Genomic DNA, 24,800 nt, shown 5'->3' with positions numbered 1-24,800 from the left:
TAAAATCATTCGAGAACGAGAAAAGAATGATAAGATTGAGAAACAAGAAAACATAGATTTTTCCTTATCCTTGGGTCTGATACAAAGAAGAATAGAATAGCTATGGTCTATGGAAAACATTGTATAAAATTGCAATGCCTTTCAGTGAACACAAGAAAATCTAAATAGTCTATTTTTAACACGAATTGAGCAGATATCCAGATAGAGACTACAGGATATAGATAAGAGACTATTCGGAATTCACAGCACCTGGGGTCTTCATCATAACAATTAATTAGAAAAGCTGTAATATAAATTCTGCCCACATGATATAACACTTCCAATAATATCCAGTGTGTGGGCAGCATTTTCCTGCATTATAAATGATATTATGAAACATGTTGAAAAGTAATGTTTTACCAACTTTTAACCCTTTTTCTAGTGCAGATTTGCATAGTTACAATATTCACCTTACGCAACAAAATGTGAGAGTTGTGTTTCCTAAAACAAAAATTGTAAAAACCGAAAAGAAAGCCACCATCAGAATTAGTTTGCTAGGGCCAAGTTTTTAGGACAGTCATTGAATCAAATGGACTATTGACCTATAGATGTAATGGTCCATAAGATTTACTAAAGCTACGTTTACACCGGAGTTAATAACACGAGTTATTAGCAAAAAGTTATTAACTTGACTGAATCGTCAAAAATTTCTCTTTACAAAAGTTAATAACACGTGTTTTTAACAGAAAATTCCATGTTATTGAAGAAAATGTTATAAAATGTTAATGACTTTAGTTATTAACATCAGTTAATAACAAAAATGTTGAAAACCTTTGTTATTAACTCCGGTTTAATCGCAGCTTTAGTGTCCTAGAAACCAGGACTGATTTACTAAAGCTGCATTTACACCGGAGTTAATAACAAAAGTTTTAAAAATTTAACAAAAGTAATTAACATTTTCTTTAATAAAAAGGAATTTTTTGTTAAAAACACGAGTTATTAACATTTGTTAAGAGAAATTTTGAAGATTCAGTCAAGTTTATAACTTTTTTTAATAACTCGTGTTATTAACTCCGGTGTAAATGCAGCTTAAAGGTAGGCGCACACAGATCGTCATCGGACGCACGGCACGCATCGGATGATTAGATTTGATGCATTGTTTTCAATTGGAGTGCGCATACCTATACGATGCGGATAGGTATGCGCACTCCAATTGAAAAAAATACATCGAATCTAATCGTCCGATGCGTGCTGTCCGTCCGATGACGATCCGTGTGCGCCTACCTTAAGTGTCCTAGAAACCAGGCCTGACTATATTAAAATGTGTGTAGGTTATGTGATTATAATCTAGTCTGGGGAAGAATACCACCATTGTTGTTAGTAAAGCATTGAAATGTTGTTAGTAATTGAAGCAGTTTGAAGTGGTGTCGATAGCCATAATGAATTGAACGAATGTGATGGTGTACGGAATGCCAATTAGCTAGATGTGTTAACAAGGAAAGATACCTTTGCTGGTTCCGCTATAGCAGCTGAGCTCTCGAAGGCCCTTAGACCTTTTGCCCTTTTTGCAGTCTCTATCTTTTCCTGGAACGTTTAGAAGGTGTCACACAAGTCCCTCAAGTGGATGTACCCTGGGATCCACCACCTTGTTAGACACTGCAGTGTACCGGGAACCTCTTATGCCTCTCAACGCCCGAAAAGAGAAACGCTGGTCAACAGTCACACGAACAACATCGAGTTGCAAGTTGCAAGACCAGCCGGACACCATGCTTCACGAACAGATCATGCGTCTTTCGTTCACCACATTTACAAAAGTTTTATCGCTTCATCAGAAATTCAACTGCACTAGAAACAATATCATAACTCTTTCACAGCAATTTTCAAGTTTCTGTATTTAATAAATATTCCTTCCAGAAGAGTTCATATTTTCACAGGAAGGAAATGGAAATTTGTAAAGATGTGATAAAATAACATCATAATTCATATTTATTCATAATTACACAACTTACAGAAAAGTACCACCGACTCACGCCCAAAACGGTTCCAATTCTAATTTGTACAACAGTCCAAATGTATCTAGGTTATGTGACACTTCAACATTCTTTAGTTATACACTCAATTTACAATTCAAAACACACAAAAATCATTTTTAAATTAAAAAAAAAACGTTTGGTTTTGTTTGAACTGAAGCTGTTATGACATTTTTTCAGTTTTTGACAATAATATATTTTTATAGATTTATTTGTTGGTAAGGAAGGCCACACTCTACCTGAAATATTATTATATAATATTTCTGAGTTGAAATATTACTTGAGTTGAATTATTTAATTGATTTTTTTTTGGAAGCATCCCTCCCATTCTCATTATAATATTGCTTCTCGCCTTCATATCGTTGAAACATAATAAGGTTCAAATTCTTATCTACAGTCTAGCACTCGAGGTAGATATTACGTTCTACAAGAATTAAGCAATCTAATATCCTCGTAAAAACATGTAAAGTGTGCAGAGTACTGGTTTTGAATATGGATTCATTTAAGAATGTTTCAATAATATAATAGTTGAAAATCAATCAATCTTCTCTGTAACAATATTGCTAATTTGGTTTGGTTCTATACTAATTAATATCACCAGTACTCAGTAAAATTAGGATAAATGAAAAATGAATGGGAATACAAGCGTATAATAAGTACATTAATTTAGATATGAATCAGGAAAAACAATAAAGGTAAACTAAGACCTTTCGAGGGAGGGATCAAATCTGTAAAGCAGTATTCAGTAGTTTAATCGATTGTTTTGTTTTAATGAAATATGAAATATTAATTTTATTTATCAGAAAAACTCATAATACAATTTTTGTAATAATACAATACACAAATAAACAATTGAAAGTTAATATTAATGAATCCTTCTGATTAAATTACACATATGCAAAGCTTTATAGCTTGACCGCATATGGGCTTATCTACAAAAAAAATCTTTTTGATAACAGTTCATTACCAATTAAAAAAAAATTAATAATAAAAATAAAAGATGACACATTCACTTGATTTTTGCACTACCAGCTAAATGAAAATTTATAAAAATGGCATCTTTTTATGTTTTGTTTTTATGGCATGTTTCTTCTTATAGTGCAGTTGAATAGTCTGATAAAACCAGAATTTCTGTGTTGTTTGTGTTATCACTTAAAAACTAGCATATCTGTTATAATCATTAGAAGTTTGAATTTGTTAAAAATTGTATAACTTAAATAGTTTTATACAACCACTGAAATACCTAGAAAAAACTGGTTGAAAATAGAAAATAATATTTGAATAGTAGAAGAAAACATAAGAGGTTCCGACCTGTACAATGAATGACAACAAATAAAATTTAAGAAACTTCAAAACATTTTCCGATATTGGAAAATACAGTAACAAAAGTAAAAATAGAAAAAAGGTTTTTGAGTTGTAGAAATTCCTGCTAGTAGAATAGAATAATAGGCTAAATAAATCAGAATATCGATGAAAATGTTTTGCTATTCTTGAATAAGAGCATTCATAACTTTAAAAAAGTGAAAAATACATAAAGCTTGATATTATATAACGACAAATTTCAACTAAAATTTAAGACAACTCGGTTTCCATAATAAAATAAATTCAACACTATAGCAACAAGGAATTCTAGAAATGAGAAACATTTATAATATGTACGTAAATAATAAATTAAAATCTTAGAAAATAATCTAAATTGGAATATTAAGCTTGCATTCTTCAATAATTATTAAAACCTTACAGCTTCAAACACGGTATTGAAGATAATGAAACAAAATACTCTAAAATGCAATACTCAGAATCTCTGAATAATCCTATATTGAGCGATAAATATTAGAAAATAAAATTTAAAGAAGTCAAGCTTATTCAACAAAATGAGAAAATAATTCGCATAACGGATAATATTATTTTAGAGCTTCATCAACAGAATTCTATGAAAAAAAAACAAATGATGCAAGAGCTATAAGTAATTACGATTAGGCATACAATATTTAAATTTGAGGAAGCATAACATGTAAAAACAGTTTTTAAAAATCCAAAGCAGAAATTCCAATTTTAACTGAATCGATTCATGAAAAAGAGCATTTCAAACCCAAAATATTCTGGTCATTTACAGAAAGCTGGATTTCGTAGAAAATACTGAAATTGGTCAACATTTTCAGCATGACTAATAAGAATTTATTTCATTTTTTCATAAACTAGGAAAATCACTTTTGAGTATAAATTGAAGTCGTGGGAGTAAGAAAATCTAAAATATGGGCTGATTCCTTTTTTTATATGAACGATTCAATCATTTTCAAGTTCTTGGTCCACTATTTGATTTTATTATGACATTTTCACACAAATTTTGACAATTTGCATGTTGTCATAATAAATTTTAAATTTATAAGTTCTGTTTCTCAGATTGAAGTACAGTATTTATTTTCCAGAATTGAATCATATTGATTACAATTGATAAACAAAAATATTTGTTATTTTATTCCAATTCTCATTGAATTTATGATTATGAATTAATTTTTCTTCTCTCATAAAGTTTATATTATGCATTAACTCTAATGTTTCTCAATCATAAACTCTTGGGCTTGGTGGGATTTTGTCAATATAAATTATTTTAATTCTGTCAAAATATCTTATTCAAACTAAATACGGAGTCAATCCTCATATAAAAATTATATAATATTTGTTATTGAAGATTTATAATACTAAAGTTTTTAGTTTTATCTAGCTCTCTCCTGAAAACGTTTGTACGGAATTTACATTTTTACCACTTCACTACAAAAATATTTATTCTTTGGGCAACATAAATGTGCTGAAGAGATTTTTGCATCCCTGTACGCTGAAGATGGGGCCCGTTATCTTGAAACGAGTTCTAGATTCACTAATAATAATAATAATAATAATAATAATAATAATAATAATAATAATAATAATAATAATAGTAATAGTAATAATATCGAGTGACCTGGCTGGCTCAAGTTACTATTATTTCATATAATAGACTAAAATGAGTCTATTATACAAGTGAGATTTTGATACGGTACAGTAAAAAGAAATCCTAACTAGAATATGGGACAAGCATATATTATGATAAATAGAATCCATTTCATGACAAACTGAAATAAATTATGTATTTAATAAGTAAATACTTATAAATAAATGTGAGGTATTTGTACATTAAATAATACACAAATCATATGACAATAACCAGTGCAGAATGATAAACTAAAGGGATCAACCTCGGATTAAACATCAATTCTGGAGAAAAATAGAAAAAGCACTTCAATCTGAGCTTATTTTTTCAGTGTTTATACTTCTATATCATACCTTTTTATATTCCAATGTTTTTACACATATCTTCCTCAATACTGGGTAAAATAGACATCCAGGAGGAGAAATACAAACAACATCCAAAGGATGCTATATACAACATCAAAATAGGGAGTACAATATATAATAAAACAAATCAATACACTCCACAAGCAGCTCATTATCCAATAAAAAACATCCAATTACAAATTGAATTACTGGGCTGCACGGTCACTACCGTACCATACTGCAAGCATGCTAAAAAAATTAATAATGTAATTGGGAACATTCAATTAGATAACGAAATGTTTAATTGAACTAGAATTTTCAGTACAAAATTACTGGGAGGTATCAAGAGTGAGTATTGCATTGTATTCATGTTCAAATTCAGAGTTCTGCAATAACTTTAGCTGTCCCTAAATTTTATTGAGAGAATAGGGACATCAAACGGTTCTACTTCTATAACCTTCTATAATCCGTTCTATTATATCTACGATATAAAGATTCAAATCTAACACAGACGCTAATAATGGCGAGCTGAAATCACTATTACAATCACCACTATAAGACTAGAACACAACAAGCAAAAATGATATGATTTTAAACTGTAGTAACTTAACAGCTGCAATGTCATTGTCAACAGCTGGATAAGATCGATACTGTAACGTTCATTGTAGAGCCTGAATAATTTATAGTGGCTTAATGTTGGTAGGGTTATCACTTATCAGTAAAGTTCCTAGCTGTAAAGAGTCTGTATAGAGTCACCTGTTACTCTATTACCAATCTATGAAGATTTTTCTGTATTTTACTGTAGAGCTAATGTAAAGAGACTGTACCACCTGCTATTCTATTGCCATTCTATGTAAATTCTACTGTAAAGAATCTGTGTCACCTGTAATTCTACTGTCATGTAAAGTTTCTATTGGTTTTGTGCCCTGGGAACTATAAAAACTCATATTACCGTACTTTTATAATTTTTTTCAAGTGATAAACTTACATTACTGGTAATTTCGCCTTGAATAATATATTCAGGCCAGTTGGTATTTTCTTGCAAGGGACTACCCACCAACAAAAAGCCATACAAATCTACTATAGGTAACTATAGCATAGACGTTAATGTTTTAACGTAGAAATAAGCAAGTTGAATTTCAGAGGTAAAATACAAGAAGCCCAGGGTCCAATCAATTAGTTTTCGATTCTACAGTTTGATATTCCTCTGTTATAGAAAAATGCCATTTTATTGATTGAATTCAGGACTGGATTTTGAAGTTAGAGTGGACTGGGCATTTCTTCCTCTCCCTCTCATCTCTTAACACACCACTCACGATCCAAAATTTCAAGGACTTTCTGGTTTTAGAAAACTATACCTTCTGGCTGTTGAGCTACCTGTTTTCAAAGTACAATTCCAGATCCTTCCGGTGGTTATTTTGTACTCTACAATCTGATACCAATTATTAGATCTTGAATGGATTTTTAGGTCAACTTGATAGCAACCTTTATGCACATTTCGGAAGATACCAATAGTTTTAGTTTTAATTACCACAAACTTCTTGGTACTTAGGCCTATATTGAGATTCAAGGTATTGTCAATCTATACATCCTTCACTTCAGTACCTCTAAGAATGTACTCGTACTAGCTCGACAGCTGTTTAAAAGGAGCTATTGGAGTTTGAATAAGTTTTTAATGAGTGATTTGATTTCAACACCGCCGATTTCAACACCTGTCAATCTTGTGACCTAAGTTTATTGACTAATTTTGTGACAATTATTCAAAGCATTGACTTTATAATATGATAGTGTTTAGGGCCAAGCCACACGAAGCGGTTTTCATGTGTATTCAGACAAATCGGCAGGTAAGGAAGATTTTTGATTGGCTGATTGGGTTGGCGTTTGGGAATCAACTGATAATCAGCCAATCGTCGAGCATTCTGTCCTGCCGACTCGTCTAAAAACGTTTCATGTGGCTTAACCCTTATTGTGCTTGCAACGCGATCTATTGAGGAATGTCTGTCATTGGTCTATAGTGAGGTCCACGTTATAATGACAGTATTTGATCAACTTTGGTTTTGCTATCCTAGTCTATCATTTGACAAAGACGGTGGTATTATCCTTTTCTAGGTCCACAACGATGCCAATTATGCTTTTGACAGTAAAGAAATATAATTAATTAATACAGAGAATCGGCATCGCTATTCTTCTACCTATCTTTATCCACTGCCATTATAACGTGGACTTCACTATAGAAGTAATTTTTCTGATATAACCAAATTTTTGTATGCCTTATAGTTTCGTGGCGAGTTCCTTACAGGAAGACTCCATCCAGCCCAATATATTTATACATAAAAATAAGCAATTGATTCAACTAACTATTGTTATAATTCAGCCGGGAACGAAATTAATCTTAATGTAACCGTTCGAAAACACGATATCGATCTGGAAAAACAATTTGTTTATAACTGTCGAATAGCCTACCGGTACCCTAATCATTAAAATCAAATTCATTACTCTCTTAAAGAGGTTTTGAATGTTTCAATAATTTAGACATCTCTATCATGATTGCGTCAATTTCATGCACATTTATAACCGTGAACCATTATTTAATAATATCACATAATTAATATTTGATTTGAAAAAAATAGCAAACAATATGATATAAAAAATAGTATTTGTTCAAGAAAAATCCTCTTGATTGATATAAGGGCGATATATAATCAGTTGGCGGCTTGTGTTTTAACTTGATAGGCAATGATGTTAGTTTTGCGCATGCTTGATAGATTTTCAAACTGGCCACCACGCTCTACCACCTTAAACAAAGCCGTAGTGCATTCTGGTGACGTCAGCACAGGTAGGGCTCCCACACCAATAAAAATTTGTTGATTTCAGCTGATCTATATCAGCTAGTGTTTTTATTGGTGTAGGAGCCCTACCTGTGCTGACGTTACCATCAACCACCTGTCTTGCACTATGGCTTTATTTACGGAGGTATTACACCACGGCACCGCACTGTGACGGTACGACCAGGGGCCATCTCCTTGTATACCTACTATGTAGTAGAAAGCGGCAGAATGACCCAATAATATTATTATTCAGGTTTATATAAATACAGGGGTGCCATGGGCATGGCAGGGTTAGGGTTGAATGCAAACTGCCTCCTTTGTGATTTTTGTGGGGGGTGGGGGTCAAAATCAAATCAGTGTTTAAAATTACTTTTGACGGACTTTTTCGTATAGGGATGGGGTGGTTTGGGGGAGTGAGCTAACCTGATAAACTGAATTGAATGAAATAAAATAATTATTGTAGACCCACAATCGTATTAGGTACTTTAGACTCAATGATGGAACAGTGAAACTCTAGTGGTTCCCGTCTGTAAAGCCGGGGACACAAATGATCGCCGCGTTCCGATCCCACTCCGATCATACAGACGGGCGACTGCATATGGCAGCGAAATAGACATCAACGAACTTCCGATACGACTCATGACCGATTTTTCTGTGGGGTGAAGGGTCCTTGCCTGTTCCAAAAATACCTGTTTTATCTTCATCGGACATGAGTCGTTTCGGAACGCTGCCTGACAAGAGTGTCCCTGCTTTTTAGCCATCAGTGTGACACCAATTATTGTGGTCCGACTTCCAAATAGCGGAGTAAAGACACATGGCTTCTATAGTTTTCCACTTGCAGTGGGAAAACTAGGTGAATAGACAAGGTGAGACACCATAAAAATCTGGTGTCACTATATAGAATGTAATTAAAATAAACTCTATAGCCCAACTATAATGCCCCGTGACTCGTTCCAACCGCTGGTGATCTACAATATAACGATAAATTATTGGGTTTTTAGTTAGAAGAAATTTAATAGACTTACAAAATTTTAACCGTATTTATTTTGTAAACAAGTACTGTATTCAGATAGATGTAGAACTTTTCCATGATGAAATAAAATGATATTGTTGTCTTTCCTATCGGAAAAAGTTTTTTTTTTCAGTAGAAAAGAAAAATTGTGTTTTATTCTATTATTCATCAAGGTTTAGTGGTAGATTATTACAACGGGTTTATTTGACCTTTTAAGCATTTGAAAAAGTTGATTTTTTTAGCAATTTGTACACTTACACTAGGTACTATTAATTTAATTTGCAGACAAAAATTTATAATTGATGACCAATTATCTAATTGCTTATTAATTCAAAACAAAAAATATGAGTGAAGCACTGAAAATTATTCATGGATATTTTCCAGAAAAGCGTTAGACTCCATAATTACCTGTTTCAAAATCTCTCTAAATACAAAAAGGCATTACCGTGAAAAAATAATATTAGCATTAGAAAAGGAGAACAAAATGAACCAGACACCAAACTTACATTTTTTTTTTGAGTTGATCACCAATTTTATTGATGGTGATAACAGGTGAATATCAACTTATACAAATCGAGTCACAAAATTCACACTACCAATGACTTTGGTAGCCTCAATGGTAGGCCTACTCCTCTAAGCCTCAATGAGTTTGAGGAGTTTATTCAGTAGGCAAGCATAGGCCCTCAGCTCAGTCAAGTTTTAATCCTTAGAGTAGTAGTGAAGTAGGGGGCTATAACTATCATGTTCCAAGTTCGAAGTAATTCACCAAAATACAATAAAATATTGGAAAGCAGCTCTCGGAATATGGGGGGTATGAGGGTTCAAGGAGTTTGGCAGCAAATTCACGGTAATATACTAAGAATAATAATAGGTGCTATTAGAATAAAACTCAATTTTTACTAGAAAACGTTTTTATATTACGGACTATGTGCACATTAAAACACCATATCTTACAAGACCGGCATAGATTTGACACTATTTACATAAAACTTTTCTTCATAATTATAATATTTATAGTTTTATAATTAAAAATTATGATAATACGCAAGAATAGAATATTACAACTTGGGGGTTAATGTCATTAAAAAAATAAAATACCAAACAATATAATAATTACTGTACAAAACAATAATTATTTTCAATAACTATACAGGTCTCGCGATTCATAGTCTGTTAAAGTAAATAATTTATTTAAATTATTCCTACTACAAAAATAACAAATTAAAGCTAAACGAGAAAATAAATAATGTGATAAAACTGAAATAAGTTTGTAGAATTACAATATTATCATTTCAAATTTATTTATGGCATTATCAATTACAAAAATGAGCGATCTGAAATTTAAATTGTGCATATTTTTTAATCGCTCTCATTTTATTATATTATCGGATTATCTAGGAATATTTACAATAAATAGATAATATCATATAAATTAATATTACACAATAAGGGAAGAACTTGCTAACAAGTGGCCTAGTCAGAGCAAAGTATGTTCCAATAATATATAATTATATACAATTTTTTTGACAAAAATGAGCAAGCTAAGATTTATTTACAATTGAATTACCTAGGATTATTGCAGCTTGAGTTCACTAAAACTTCATTTCGTAGCTAGCTTAATTCTAACTGACCGTTAATATCTAAAAATTAATACAAATATTAGTATAAATTTCTCACTCTTCAGATAAATTTACATTTTTTCATACAGATTCAAGATAAATAACAAAGGGCTATTATACACTTTGACCCTTTCTTATAATAAATATTTGATGCATGCTTCAACCTAGAAAATGTTCAAGAGATATTGGACAATTTTTGAAACGCATTACCACAATTATCCAGAAAGCATTCCTTGCTTCCTCAAATATATCAACTTTAATTATTTCATAAACATAGATATAGTTTCATAAACATACTTTCACTGACGGTGAAACTTGTCATAATTAACTATTAATAATATTCAACTAGTCCATAACATTTTTAAATTATTCAGAGTTCAATAAATAATTTAGATGAATTGAGATAAAATTTAATTTTATACTTAATTACTGATTGTTATCACCTTCTGTACATACAATAATAATATCAAGAAAATTGAACTTGTAAAAAATAGAAAAATTCAAGTCAAACAATACTTAGTAAACGGGTGAAAAACTAATGTGAATTAGAGTATGAACAAGCACAACTAAACAACCACTTTACTGATAAGTAAAATGTGAACATTGTATGAGATCATTGGTTCACTAGTTGCTGCTAGTATTCGAGATGGACTGGATGCTAGTTTCTAACTGAAAACAGTTTACAAAAAAAAATGTTTAGAATTTTAAAATAATATCAAATTATTGAAGAATAACTCTCTTTATTTAATAATTAATAATATATATAGGATGTGTTAACCCATATCAAGCATGAATTTATATAAACACAGATATTTTGATATACATCTGATAAATACTCAAAGGATGAAAATATCTATATGATCTTTACAAATTCCATTTACCAGCTTTAACCATAACTTTTCAAGTATTTCAAGTAGTTGGATGTTTCCATTCAGAAATAAATTTAACAGTTCTTGCAAGTTTTTAATTACTTTACTTAATTTCCTTTGTTACAGCTTCATTATTCCTCATTAATATTAGTTTCCTATTTATAGTGACCATTTAAACTCTTGTTTAATGAGAGCCTGAGACACATAAAGAAAATGAAAGAACAAGATCCAAGAATAATTAGAGCAAAAATAATAAACCTCTTAGCTGAATAAATGGCTGTTATAAATTAAAATAACGATGTAAAACTGAAATGTGCACCAATACACAGATAATTTGTGTTAGTTTATTAATTTCCATTATTTTGCGATGAATCGAGATTAATAAAATTCAATAATTAAAAAAAATATCAAGTGATTTAAATATTTCTACGACTAAATATTGAAGAACAAATTTTTTGGTTATTTTCTCTTCTCAACTTTGAATTAAATTTCTCCCAGAGATTTTGTTATTATATTGAATTTAAAAACTTAGGTAATGATTATCAAAGAGCTTGAAAATGATTTTTATTTTTCAAGTAAAAAATCAATAGTTGAATCAATTTGGTAAAAGTCTACAAATCTCAATTTTTGGATCTCAACTGGAAAGGAAATAATAAACAAAATCGTAAATAAAAATATAAACATATATTTTGAAATAAAAAATTGAAAGACATCTATATAATAACATTGAGCACACTACAAAAATTAAAGAAAATACTTGTGTTGTCAAATTGAATTTGAACAAACCACTCAATATCGAAGAGAATATTATAATTCAACAAAATTATAAACAACAATTTTACACTGGATTTTAAAAATTAAAAAAAAAGAATTCATTAATAAATAATATTAAAAACAATAGATATCAGATTGTTATTTCAGTAAAATATGAATCATTGCAATAGTTTTCAACAGCATGGGATTTATTCAAAGTTTGATAAAACTCTTGAAACTAAAAAGGAAGCATACTAAAAAAAATAAACATGAATCACAAAATAGTAATCTTGAACGTTAAATAACCATAGTATTAATACACACTTCGGTTCAAACTCATACAATATTTTTAGTAATCTTACTCTTAAACCGATGGCTAAACATATTTTTGAAATCCTGTCAAATAATCAGAAGATGAAATATGACTACTGAAGCGTCTTAATAATGATGTCCTGACATTTTAAGATGTGACAGATCTGTGTAGTGTATTAATCAATAACACACAACTTTTTATAGAAAAAAAAGGTATTGCGAATGACTTTCAAGTTTTATACATTGTTTTTTCTTTACACTGAATTGAATTGAAAAAATATATTATTGACAAAAGCTGTGAGAAATTCATGCTTGAGGTTTGACAAGATGAAAAATATCTAAAAGGGTTAACGATATTTTCTAACTTAGGGGTTGAATGCTTGAATTGAAAGTGTTTGCTTTGTGAGAAAACAATTTGAAAATACTAAAACTAGAATAAATCATCTTATCAACTATTATCTAAAGCTATTTTTTACTACCATTCAATTCCTTATAACTCTATCTCAGATATATTAAACAGATATTGAGATGCAGATTTTATTCATAGAACGAAATTAATTCGAAGAGAAAATGGAGTAAGTTGGTGTTACAAACATAAGAAACACTTTCTCTAAATCGAAAATGGATATAATAGTTATATTGGCAAGAAACACTAATATATTCGAGAAGATAGTACACTGACTCTGTAGAGTTAAAACAAAAGCCTTATAACATTGTATAAGTGTTAAATTGGCAAATAAGCTAGGTATTAAAAATAAATAATTGAATCATATCCTTGAAAGATGATATTTTAATCTTGTTTGATTTGCTCTTACAGTGATTTATACGTATACAAAACTGAATAATGGAAGGAGTGAAAATTAGTAATGCATTTTTGAACGAATTACTGAACAGAAGTGTTAATTTTTTCCATAGTGAATAATATAATTTGTTATCAAAACCCAAAAACTGGAATATTGTGATGTTGTCTACATTAGGTCGATTGAATAGAAACTAGCAATAGAGTTCTAAGTTATTTTCAATCAAATGCTAAGATTCGAGTCAGCTGTACAGTATTATGTGTACGGCTAGAAGTTCTAGCTACGAATTAGTGACAAATGACTAGTTGCTAGTCACTTGATTCTAGTTTTTATTCAATCGACCCTATGATACTCTGAATAAAACTATATTAAACTTGGACAAAATATCAGTGTTGCCAGATTGTGCAATATTACAATCTTTTAATGCAAGCCAACATTTACTGGATACATTCAATACAGAAGGTAATGGCAACTCTTCATTGACTGAGTTGTCAAATTGATTACATCCAGTCCTATGGCCTTGCATGAAAGTTTAAAATTTGGCAGTACGGATATTTGGTTCAAGTCTCAACTTGTTTTATTCTTCAGAATATAGGAATGTCAATCCAAACGAACTGGTAACGCTTTTCACTTTGTCCAAACTAGATCGACACATGAATTAATAAAGAAAAATTGAGCTTCAACCGTAGTCTGAGAGATTCTTTACAATTAATTAATTTTTAAATAATCTCTCGTAGGCTACTGTTCAACCTCTTATGGACCAAGTAAACAGCGTTGAAATTTCATAGGGAATGGTATTCCAAGAGGTGACTGTACTTTTTAAATGCATACCAAACAATAAACAAAGTAGAACAGTATGTTAACAAGTTGAAATAAATTTTGATTGATGATTGTGTGTATCAAGTAATTTAAAGCGCACGAAATCAAAGTAATATCATCTCTCAAAAGATATATGTTAATTTCAATTTCAAACTTGAAAAGATAAAAAAAATTGATATAACGTGATGTAGTCGTTTTCAATAAAATTATTACATTGTAATTGGAAATTGTTTAAAAATTTTTAAATTTATTAAAAGTGATGCATTATTTATTAGATTTCAATGAGAATGATAAATGATTAAAAGAAAAACTAAAGAATTGAACTGGGAAATTATCTAGAGGGAAATGCTACTCATAAATTAGTGCAGTTGAAACCCTGATAACCTATGAACATTATAATTTCATGGTTCCACACAATAATTCAATAAAAATTGATTCGTTGTGCACTACATACGATACAGTTATTTTATTGAAATTTGTTCATCAAATTCCTAGCTTCAAGTTGAACCCAATTTCATAATTTTACGACAGATAATTTGACAGAAATTGAAGCGTCTGGCTACAATAAAAATTAAATTAAAATAGTAGAAACTACTTCACAAATTACCATAACAATTATGGTTGTTTGAATTAAAAGTTCGTTATGATTCCAATCACTCAATGAATTAGAATTTTAATAGTATATAATTAGGTCTTCTTCTCAAGTACAAATGATTAAGTTAAAGTACATTTAAAATGTTCCAACTAAGAATATGGTTTGGCACTTTAATATTGGGTGAATGTGTGCAAAATGAGAAATATTGTTAGAAAGCAAGCTATTGCACAAAGCAGGACGAAATTTTCTATCTACTTATCATAGTTGGACCCACTAGTAATAATATACTGATACAGAAAAATATTGAATGGAGAACTCAAACAAATAATATGAATCAATGAATTACATCAACTACATGATTACTTGAAAAGAGTAAATACCTGCAATTTAATCCATAGTTAAGTAAATTTAATTTCTCTAAGTTCATTCGATTTCATTCTTCTCGAAGAAATGTTACAGATTTGAAATAAATTACATCGAATGGAGACACATAACCTTTTTCTAGTTTTAAGAAGAAATCATTTATTAGGAGCGAAAGAGTTAGGTACAAGTAGTAAAAATATCGGGCATGATTTCTTACGCACTTATTGAATTGAAACGATAGAGCTAGAAGCTCGTATATGTGGATGATGGAGGATACAGAGTAGTAAAAAACTTTATCAATGAAATATTAAAATCTATATAACATTTTGAACATGAAACATTTTTATTTCAATTGAAGGAATGGATTTTTGTTTTGAGATTCTCCATTACAAAGACAAAGGAACGAACATCAGTGAATTTAACCACAAGAAACTTTTTTAACTGGGTTTGGTTATACATTTAAAAGTACTCGATACTGCAAATTTATTTGCTTGTCATAACATCATATAAATCATAATTTTGAATGGAATTAGAATTCATATGAAACATATAGAATTTAATTCAATATGACGGAGTTCGTTTTTCTTTTACCAGCAAACACCTTTTGCAGTTTCTAATAGGAGTGAATGTAGATAAATGAATGGAGGAATAATTTATAATAAATTTCCTGATAAAAATTTGGGATTTAAATTAAAAATTTCAATATCTTCAATATCAATCATGAGTTAAGAATATCTGTCAATGAAAATTCTTGCAATTCAACTTGAATTTGGGTTCGTTCATATTTTTTCCAAATAGATAATTTAATATTGCTAAATTTATTGAGATCTGACATTATTCGACTGCACCAACAAGCCTAATTAAATGATGTAGCGAAATACTAATATCAAACGAGAATAATTTTTAATATCTCCGTTTAGTATTACGAGGTTGAGTAGTTTAAAAAGTATAACTAATATAAATAATTATCCTTACAAATAAAATCTAGTGATGTCTTACAAAATTAGAAAATAAATAGTAGTTACATATGTTTAAAATTTTTACACAATTACAAACAGTTACATACACAGATTACATACAGTAACAAACATACACTATGTACAAAAATATGTCTCGAATTATTCATACGATATTAGTTAATTGACTTTTGTACATTACTTTTTGCATCGCACTGCTGCCGCCCTAGATTCAATTATTAATTATTACTATTAAATTATTCATATAATCATTACACTGTGCAAATGTACAATACAACACGCTAGATGACAACTGTAGTCGCCAATAGGGAAGGACTATTTAACTCAATAATAATTTATAATGATCATCGTATGACAATATTATCAATATTTTAAAATGTTGCTAGCTTTTTAAAAATTCTCATATAAATATTTCAACAAATAAAAAATAATAATTAATAGAACATCTTTTATCACGTCAATGAATCAATCAGTATAAGATAGTCAAGTTTACTTTGTACAGGTGGGAGGACTTGCTTTGAGCTTACCTCATTCTAAATAAATTCATCACTTTGTGAAGACAAACAATGGATCGTTACTATGTTTAGAACAATAAGCGCGGCTACTGCCAGAGGCCGGCCATTTAATGCTAACAACAACAAACTAGGTAATTGTATAGTCGAATAATAATAATGATACTAATAGATCTAGAAAGGTACGTTTCGCTAATAGACTTGGCACTGTCATCACCTGACCTCGCAGTCCTTGGCCAGGGGCGGGGGGCTTGGAGGGGGCGGTGCCAAGGGTGGAGGAGGGGAGGAGGTGTTGGCGGCGGAGGAGGAGGAGGGATCTTTCATGACATAACCCTCCTCGCAGCGCGACAGTTTTAGCCTAATGGGAAACGTTTTTGACGTCCGTACTTGGCGTAAGCTAGACACAGCACTTGCACTGTCACTGGGGGGTGCACTGTCAGTGGGCGCGGTGGCGGGGGGGCCTGGCTCGGGTGGAGGCGGATCAGGGGCAGGGGCAGGGGCAGGGGGCGTAGGTGTTGATGTGTCAGTGCGCTTGCCGAATCGGATAATGAGCTTGGTGTTTCCGCCTCCACCTATGACAGCGACGGCGTCTGCACCATGACTGTCGTTCACAATGGCCGCCTCCACACGTTTCTGCTTGCTCTTGCGCTTCTTGCTGCCGTCGGCCTTGGAGGTAGGGGGCGGCACAGGAGAGGTGTCGGGGGCCGGCTGGCGATGCTCCTCTTCATCGTTGAAATTCTGCATCACCATTTTGCGGAACTTCATGCTCTCGCGCTTCAGCTCCTCGAGCGACGAGGCATTGGTGCTGAGTCGTTTCTTGGGCGGCTTGACACGCACAATGCGCCGCTCGTCGGGGGCGGCTGAAGCCGGGGGCGGCAGCGGAGGCGGAACCACACTTGGCTGCACTTCGTCGCCGCCGATCTTGATCTTGAGTTTGGGTGCAGTCGGGGTCTGTGCGGCCCTCGGTAGTCGTCCACGGCGCCCCTTGGCCGGCTTGCTCGCATCTGTGTTGCCGTTGCGACATCGTTGGTCATCGTTGTCAGCCATGTCGTGATGCGAGTCGTTGACGACCTTGTCTTTGCGCCTCTTCTTCTCCATGTTGGCGTCGACAACGGCCTTGTAGTCCTCGCGGGTGGGGATGCTGGTCATGGAGGCGACCGCCTTGGGGATAGTGATGACGGTGCGACTGATGGGCGGCTGCGCTGAGCTGGGCTCGGCCGCCGCGGTGCTGCTAACCTCCATGTTCATGTCCTGGTTCCAGTACTGCCGCAGCAGCTCCTTCTTCCGCATGCGACGCAGGTTGGACGTGCCCGATCCAGCCCCCACCCCCGCCACCACACTCACCACTGCAGGCAGCGGAGGCGGCACTTGCACTGCCGGGGCCGAAGCCACATAGTTCGCATCCAGGAACGGCCCTTTGATCTTCACTTTGAGCTGGTTCCTCGAATCCAACAGAGACACCTTATCGATTGATGCACAGCCCTCGTCAACCACTGCTTCGCACGGCTCTGGCTCTTCCTTCTGCTTCACTATCTCTGGCTCAGGTACTTTACTCTTCTGCTGTGTCAATGATTGTATTTCCTTGTCTATTTGGCTGACTGGATCGGCGCATACTTCTTTGTCGATGGCCTCGACCATGTCAGCGACTGGATGCTCGGCCGGTGTGGATGTGAAGGTGCCGATCAGATCATCCCTGTAGGCAGATGACGCGGCTGCCGGATCATAGGAGCTGTACGTCCTCATATCGACAGGCCCAGGCAGCAGTGGTCCAGCCACATCTGGGAAGGTTTCGTTTCTCGCTTGGCTGTCATACCTATTATCCGTCGTGCATATTGATTCTTCAACCGGTGTAGGCGGCCTCAAATCTCTGATGTCTCCTGATTTTATTTTCACACCATGTTCTAAGCTGGTTACCTGGAACTTTGGAGATTGAGACGAGTCACGAGATAAGTATGAAGCGTCACTGGATTTGCGTTCATGAACGTCTGTTGAGCGCCTGCGTTCTCGCATTGATTTAAGATTTTCTACACGGTCGTTGTCATCGTCGAAATCTAGATCATAGACAGTACCGACAAGTTTGCTCTGAATGGTATCGTCCATGTACATGGGATGGTGGTGGAGGTGGGCCTGGCCCCTCCCCCGCCCACGACCCCTCCCTCTGCCACGCGTCTGGCCCGACCCCCTTCCACTTCCTGGCTTCGGTCCTCGTTTCGCTCCTCCTCCCTCTTTACCCTTCGATGCTGTTTTCCCGGTTGATTCAGCTTGGCGTGGTGACTTGTCTGACTTAGCTGGAGACTTCTGTTGAGACAAAAATCGAGCCGAAGTGCGAGTCGGTTTAGTGGGCGATTTCTTGCCGCCAGCGGTGGGAGTCGATTGCTTAGATGTGGGGGAGGGAGACGGCATCTCTGCTTCGAGAGGTGTTGGTTGAAACGTTTGTTCCACAGCTGTTTGATCAATTGTTGAGAGAGTGGTTGATGGGGTGGAGCTCTGCATTCGCTGCTGGACGTACGAATCGTCAACAGTGATGGGGGATTCGGAGGGCAGGGTGTGCGCACAAGAGGCTGGAGTCATCGGCTGGTCTTGTCTGAGCACTGGGTTGGGAGAGACCATGGCCGCTGTTAGCGCCATATTTGCTGAGGAAGTGGTGAATGCTGCCGTGCACTGGGGAGGCATGTGGTCAGCCGGCTTCATGAGTGTTGGAGGGAAGGGAGCCGAGAACGGCCCTCCTGGGTACAGTGAGCCGCCCGGCGAGGGGTAGGGCATCTGTGCGCACTGCCCTGTCGTGTACAGCACCGGTGGAACAAATGGTGTTGCTTCCGAGTAGACACCATAGGGCCCTGTGTCTGGCATGCCACAAGATGGGTAGGGCATATTCGGATGCATGCCAGGGTATTGCACCATGTCGGGGGGCATCAAGGGTGGAGGCGGAGGGAGAAGTACCATGTCGTCAGGCTTGGTTTCGATGTCCTGATTGCAGGATGAAGAGGTGGAGGAGGCTGATGAGGAGGTGGAGCGTCGCGACGGCATCACCTCACTGTCGGCCCACTTGTTGCGCTCCTGCATCTGGGTGTAGGGTGAGGGAGGCACCTCGTAGTGGTGCGAGTGCGAACTGGGAGGCACCCACCGCTCATCGGCCTGTGCACCGCTGCTGTGGTCCATGTTATCCCTACCCACCACTGCACCCTTGTCCATGGTGCACTGTGGATACATGTATGCAGCATTCTCATGCAGCTGTGGCCCCTGCTGCTTACTGGCATCGTTGTGTGCTAGCATATTATGTTCGGACAGTACGAGGTTGCTCTCTTCCATCAGCATTGGTTTGATTACACCGATTGGACAATCTTCCACTTGACTGTTCATCATCGACTTGGTGTCGATCTGAGGAGGCGGAGCAAGAGAAACCGGTTGAGATACCGGTGGAACATGTTGATTCATCATTATTGGGTCGAGTTGAGACATATGGTGATGTAGGTGTTGTTGTGGCTGTTGCTGCTGTTGTTGTTGTTGGAGTAACATTATATCCTGAACATTCGGATGTGGTAGTGATTCAGTGGGAGGCATTTGCGGAGTTTGCGGTAGTGGGTGGGGGTGGTGTTCTTCAATCGGTTTTTGCTCCACCACATCAATCTCTGCACTTTCAACGGATTTATTCTCCTTTTCAGGCAGCTCTTCACAAACTTCTGTTTTAGAATCGGATTCAGTTGGCAAACTCGATTCATCTTCACCTGCAAGTTCTTCAGTAGGGTTGGAAGTTTCATCGGATGGATTTGTGTTCTTCTTTGCATATTCCAATCGTAGTTTTTCAACCAGATTCAGAGTTTCCCTAGCACTATCTTCTTTTGAATCTTCTTTGAATAATGGAAAATCGTTGCCAAAAGAAAATGTTAGAGGATGAGATCTCATTTCTTCAGAGTCTTTAGACATTTGAAAACCATCTTCATTTACAGAGTCATCGACTGACAGAATGTCATTCTCAAAGTCAAATAGTTCAGATTCATTATTCTCTTTTGGAGGAGCAGGTGGAGGCGAAAATATTGACCGTTGCTGGCAGGTTGTCAAAGGAAGAGACGCTCTCGATGCTTTTTTCAATTCAGCATCCCTTTCAAGACTATTATAAGCCACGAGAGGAATGTTCTCTTTTCTATCAGAGTTCGTTTCTAAAGATTTATGCTTGAAGTGATCATTGTGTTCATCGTGAGAAGGCAGAGGGGAAAGAGTGGGGAGATTCGTCTCACTGATGTGATGTGAAGAATCCTTATTCGCAATGTTGTTTGGTTGATGAGCTTCTAATTTGTGATGATCAAGCTTTTTATCAAGCTCTTCAACTGACAGATCTTTTGAAAATGATAAAGGCTTTTGATCTTTGGCCTCTTCATCAATCTTTTCTGACCTCTGAGACAATTTAACTCTTTTGTTGTTGTCTTCAGTGAACTGTTTGCTCGGAGAGTGTCTCTGACTCTGTTTATTTGACAAACACTCATCTTCTTTATGACTAGGATCAAGATTCAGTTTTGAAGATAATATATTATTGGAGGGTTTATCTTTTGATTTTTTCAAGTCAGATGAATGTACTCTGTCTGAGTCATCGACAATATCACTAAGAGTTTTGAATTTGTCTTTACTACTTTCAACGGAAGCAGTCTGTTTGGATTTTTGTGAAGTATTGTGGATTGATTGATTGTGCTTTTTAGAATCTATTTCATTTTCTACAATGCTTTTATTATCTGATGAGGTATCTGTACAGTTTTTATTTTGGAACAATCTGTCTCTCTTTTCAAATAATTTATCGAGAGATTTCCTAGAAGATGCTTTGTTTGGTGTTTCCCTCTCCGCCTTTCTTTCAGCTATTTCTCTTTCCAATTTACTAGTGAGAGACTCCCGTTCAGGTGTGTGCTTGGCAGGAGACGACTTTTTAATGTCAACAGACTTGTCTACCTTCTTATCAGTTTTCCTGCTCGCAGCTGGAGAACGTTCAGATTTTTTCTCTTTGTAGCTGTCTTCTCTCGTAGGACTCTTGGATCTTGGCGTGTTGGCTCTGTTTGATAGTGGGGTAGTTTTGTCTGGCTCATTACATTTTCTCTTCCTGGCTTCATACTTGTTCTGCTCCTTTTTAGGGGAAGAAGACTGTTGCCTGGTTTGGATGCTGACCTCATTGTCCTTTGGAGTTCTTGAGCGACCGCGGTGCTTGGGACTGGATGAGGGTGACGCAGCCTGCTGATGAGCAGAAGATCCAAGTCGATCGGCTGCTGTCGCTGCGGCTGCATTGGCGCGACCGCGACGGTCGCTTTGCTGCTGGCCGGTGGATGATGGTCGGAGCGATTCCTCTCTTTCAATAGGCGGCTGCTGAAAGTCGGGTTCAGGCCGCCCATCGGAAGTTTTAAGCTTCTTATCGGGCGTCTTTCTGAGTTTCTTAGCAGCCACCATTTTAGAGTAGGAACTCTCCTTCTTGATTGGTTCTGATTTCAAGTCGGGAGATTTCAGTCGACACGATTCGGCAGTCTTGCGGCTTGCAGGTTGCGGCCTTGTCTTTCGCGGAAGATCTTCATTCTCCGATGTCGAGCTGGATGATGTGGAAGACGAACTTTGAGAGATCTTTTCATCCGACTTTTTAATCTTCTGAGCAGCAACAGCGGCAGCAACTGGTTTCAGCTTCTTATCAGGTGATTCACGTCCAACAGCCCGTGGCCGGGGAGAGGGAGAGGGAGGATCGAATACACTCTTCTTGTCAGGTGGTGGTTTGCCTTCATCAGTGCTATCACTATCCGTGCTAGACGATGTGGATGTTGATCCTGACGAATCACTAGATGAAGAAGACGATGTAGCAGAGGCTGATGACTTTGTAGATCTTCTAGATTGTGTGCCAGGCTCGATTGATTTCGCAACCTTTTGCAGCTTATCATTTTCAGGTTCCTTTTTGATTTTGACAGGACTCTCAGGGTCTCTCTTTATTTTTGAGGGCTCAGGCAAACTACTGGAATTCTTCGCTTTATTAGGATCTGCTTCATTTTCTGCGGTTGTTGGTGGTTTATTCATGACATTCTTCAGTTGTTCTTGCGCCTTTTTAGCAGCCTGCCTTTGAGGAACAAATGCCAGTAGTTCTGCTGCTTCGCGATCTTTATCCAAATCACTAATTTCATTTGAGATTTTGCCGTCACGCGCCGGCTTTTCTCTGGCCTCTTTGGTCTTTTGTTTGGCTGTTTTCAGTTTTTCTTCAGTCGATGGTGGTGATGCTTTAGTATCTGGTTCAGAAGCACCTTCAACTTTGACAGCCTTGGCGTGAGCAGTGCCACCACCTCCACGTATGCTTTCAGAGGCCTTCTTGGCTGCCTGTCTCTGGGGCACAAACAGTTCCGCAGGTACAGCATCCTTGTCTTTGTCCTTCTTTCTAGACGCACCTCGGCTCTTATCCTTGTCACGTACAGCTTCCTCTTGTGAACTTTCAGCCTTCTCTTTATCACTTAGTTTTTCACTCTTGACAGCTGCCTTCAAGCTGGCGGCAGCAGCAGCTGCTTTCCGTTTGGCTTTGTTCAGTTGTCCGGCCGAAAACTCTTTGACAGCTGCTTTTGTCCGCACTGTGGGATGTTGCGAGTCACTCTGGCCACTCTCCTCTTCCTTGATGGACACGTCCGACTCACTATCCGAATAGATAGCGTTCACTTTCTGAGGCTCCTTCTTCTTGAGATTTTTAAAGGCTAGTAGATCGTCGCTCTCATCGGTACCTCCTGACTTCTCGGAGAGCTCCTTCTCCATTTGGCGTAGGGTGCGGCCGCGCGTAGATCGCCTGCTATTTTTGGACGATTGGCCGCCGCGATCCTCTTCGTCCTCAGTCGATGTTTCGACAGTCGGCTGAGAAAGCACCCGTTTCTTGATGAATCGCTTCTCCTTGACTGCGGTTGTGTTAGCACGGGGCCTGCCCTTTGGCTTCGCGATCTTGTCGTCCGTACTCGATATTGCACTTTCCACGTCAAGCCTCATAGAAGACTTGACAACATCGGTATCACTACCACTCGATAAACTTCCGAAAACACTACGCCGCCTAACCATGCCACCGTTGATGTACATTCGTTTGTAGGGGTTTTCAGTCTTCTTAGATCGCACCAGGCCATTCAGCTCGTGTCTGCCCCGTTCCTCAGGCTTTGGCGAGCAGATGCCTGCTATTCGTGTCAACACGGTCTCAAAGTCCGTACTGAGCTCGGGGGCAGCAGGATCTGAATAGAGGCGATCGTAGATGGATGGTCCGTGGTTGGCATCCCTGACTGCAGTTATTTCTGCACTACTTAAACTTAAGCTAGAGTCACCAAGAACAGCCACTTGCTTGTGGAAAGTCTGCTCACGCGTTCTGAAGAACGTCCGCGACAGCTTCTCCCTCCTACTGACCATGTAGCACAGGTTACGCACCTGAGGAAAACACAAGCACACAATTGTCACAAACACAAGTAATTCAACTATAGCAGACAATAATGATGGTAGAATTCTGAACTCTCAAATTTTTCAACAATGATTAGCAAAAAAGTAACAATTAAAAATTAATAATATCATGAACTAACATTTATAAATATTTGACTTCAAAATGAAGTACAAGTGACAGATCAATTGATTGAATTTAATAATGTTGAAAAACATGATACCAACCTCCCAACCTTCTTAGCAAGGTTTGCAATGCCTAAAGTTTCACAAATAACAATTTTGGAATGATAATTTCAAATTTCTAATGAATAACTAGAAGTAGCAGAAATCGAGGGGAAAAGAAGAAAGAGACGAACAAATACGAACATAATGATATTATTTCGAAACAATGGATAGGAAAGAGAAGTAAAGTAGGAGAAGAGTTTAATCAAGAAAAGAATGAGAAATGTAGAAAAAATGGAAAACAAGGAAGTCTACAGAAGGATAAAACATCTTTTTAATGCTGTGGTGGAGTGGAGATTGCTGTCGAAACTTCACCACATCATCAAATAAAGAAGTCATTCTATCCTATTCTAAGAAGGATAAAAATAAGAAGGATAAGTACAATAAA

General features: G+C 36.1%; 2 protein-coding genes across 4 annotated transcripts in view; both read right to left on the bottom strand.

The window, feature by feature from the left end:
- Positions 1 to 1,890, bottom strand: part of LOC111064347 (inositol polyphosphate-4-phosphatase type I A) — a 47,805-nt gene extending 45,915 nt beyond the window's left edge. For 2 of the 3 annotated variants that reach the window (XM_039431207.1, XM_039431206.1), the window contains exon 1: positions 1,486 to 1,888. The gene's annotated coding sequence lies outside the window, so the exon portion shown is untranslated. Of the gene's footprint in view, positions 1 to 1,485 lie in introns of all 3 variants that reach the window. The other variant, XM_039431211.1, reaches the window with a different exon arrangement.
- Positions 1,891 to 10,057: 8,167 nt separating this feature from the next.
- Positions 10,058 to 24,800, bottom strand: part of LOC111064346 (PHD finger protein rhinoceros) — a 43,748-nt gene continuing 29,005 nt past the window's right edge. Inside the window, exon 14 of the mRNA XM_039431483.1 lies at positions 10,058 to 24,181. Within this exon, the coding sequence (XP_039287417.1) occupies positions 16,997 to 24,181 (7,185 nt within the window). The 3' untranslated portion in view covers positions 10,058 to 16,996. The remainder of the gene's footprint in view (positions 24,182 to 24,800) is intronic.

The sequence above is a fragment of the Nilaparvata lugens genome, chromosome 6 (assembly GCF_014356525.2).
Source record: "Nilaparvata lugens isolate BPH chromosome 6, ASM1435652v1, whole genome shotgun sequence".
NCBI lineage: Eukaryota > Metazoa > Arthropoda > Insecta > Hemiptera > Delphacidae > Nilaparvata > Nilaparvata lugens.
This window is presented reverse-complemented; position numbering and strand designations above follow the sequence as displayed.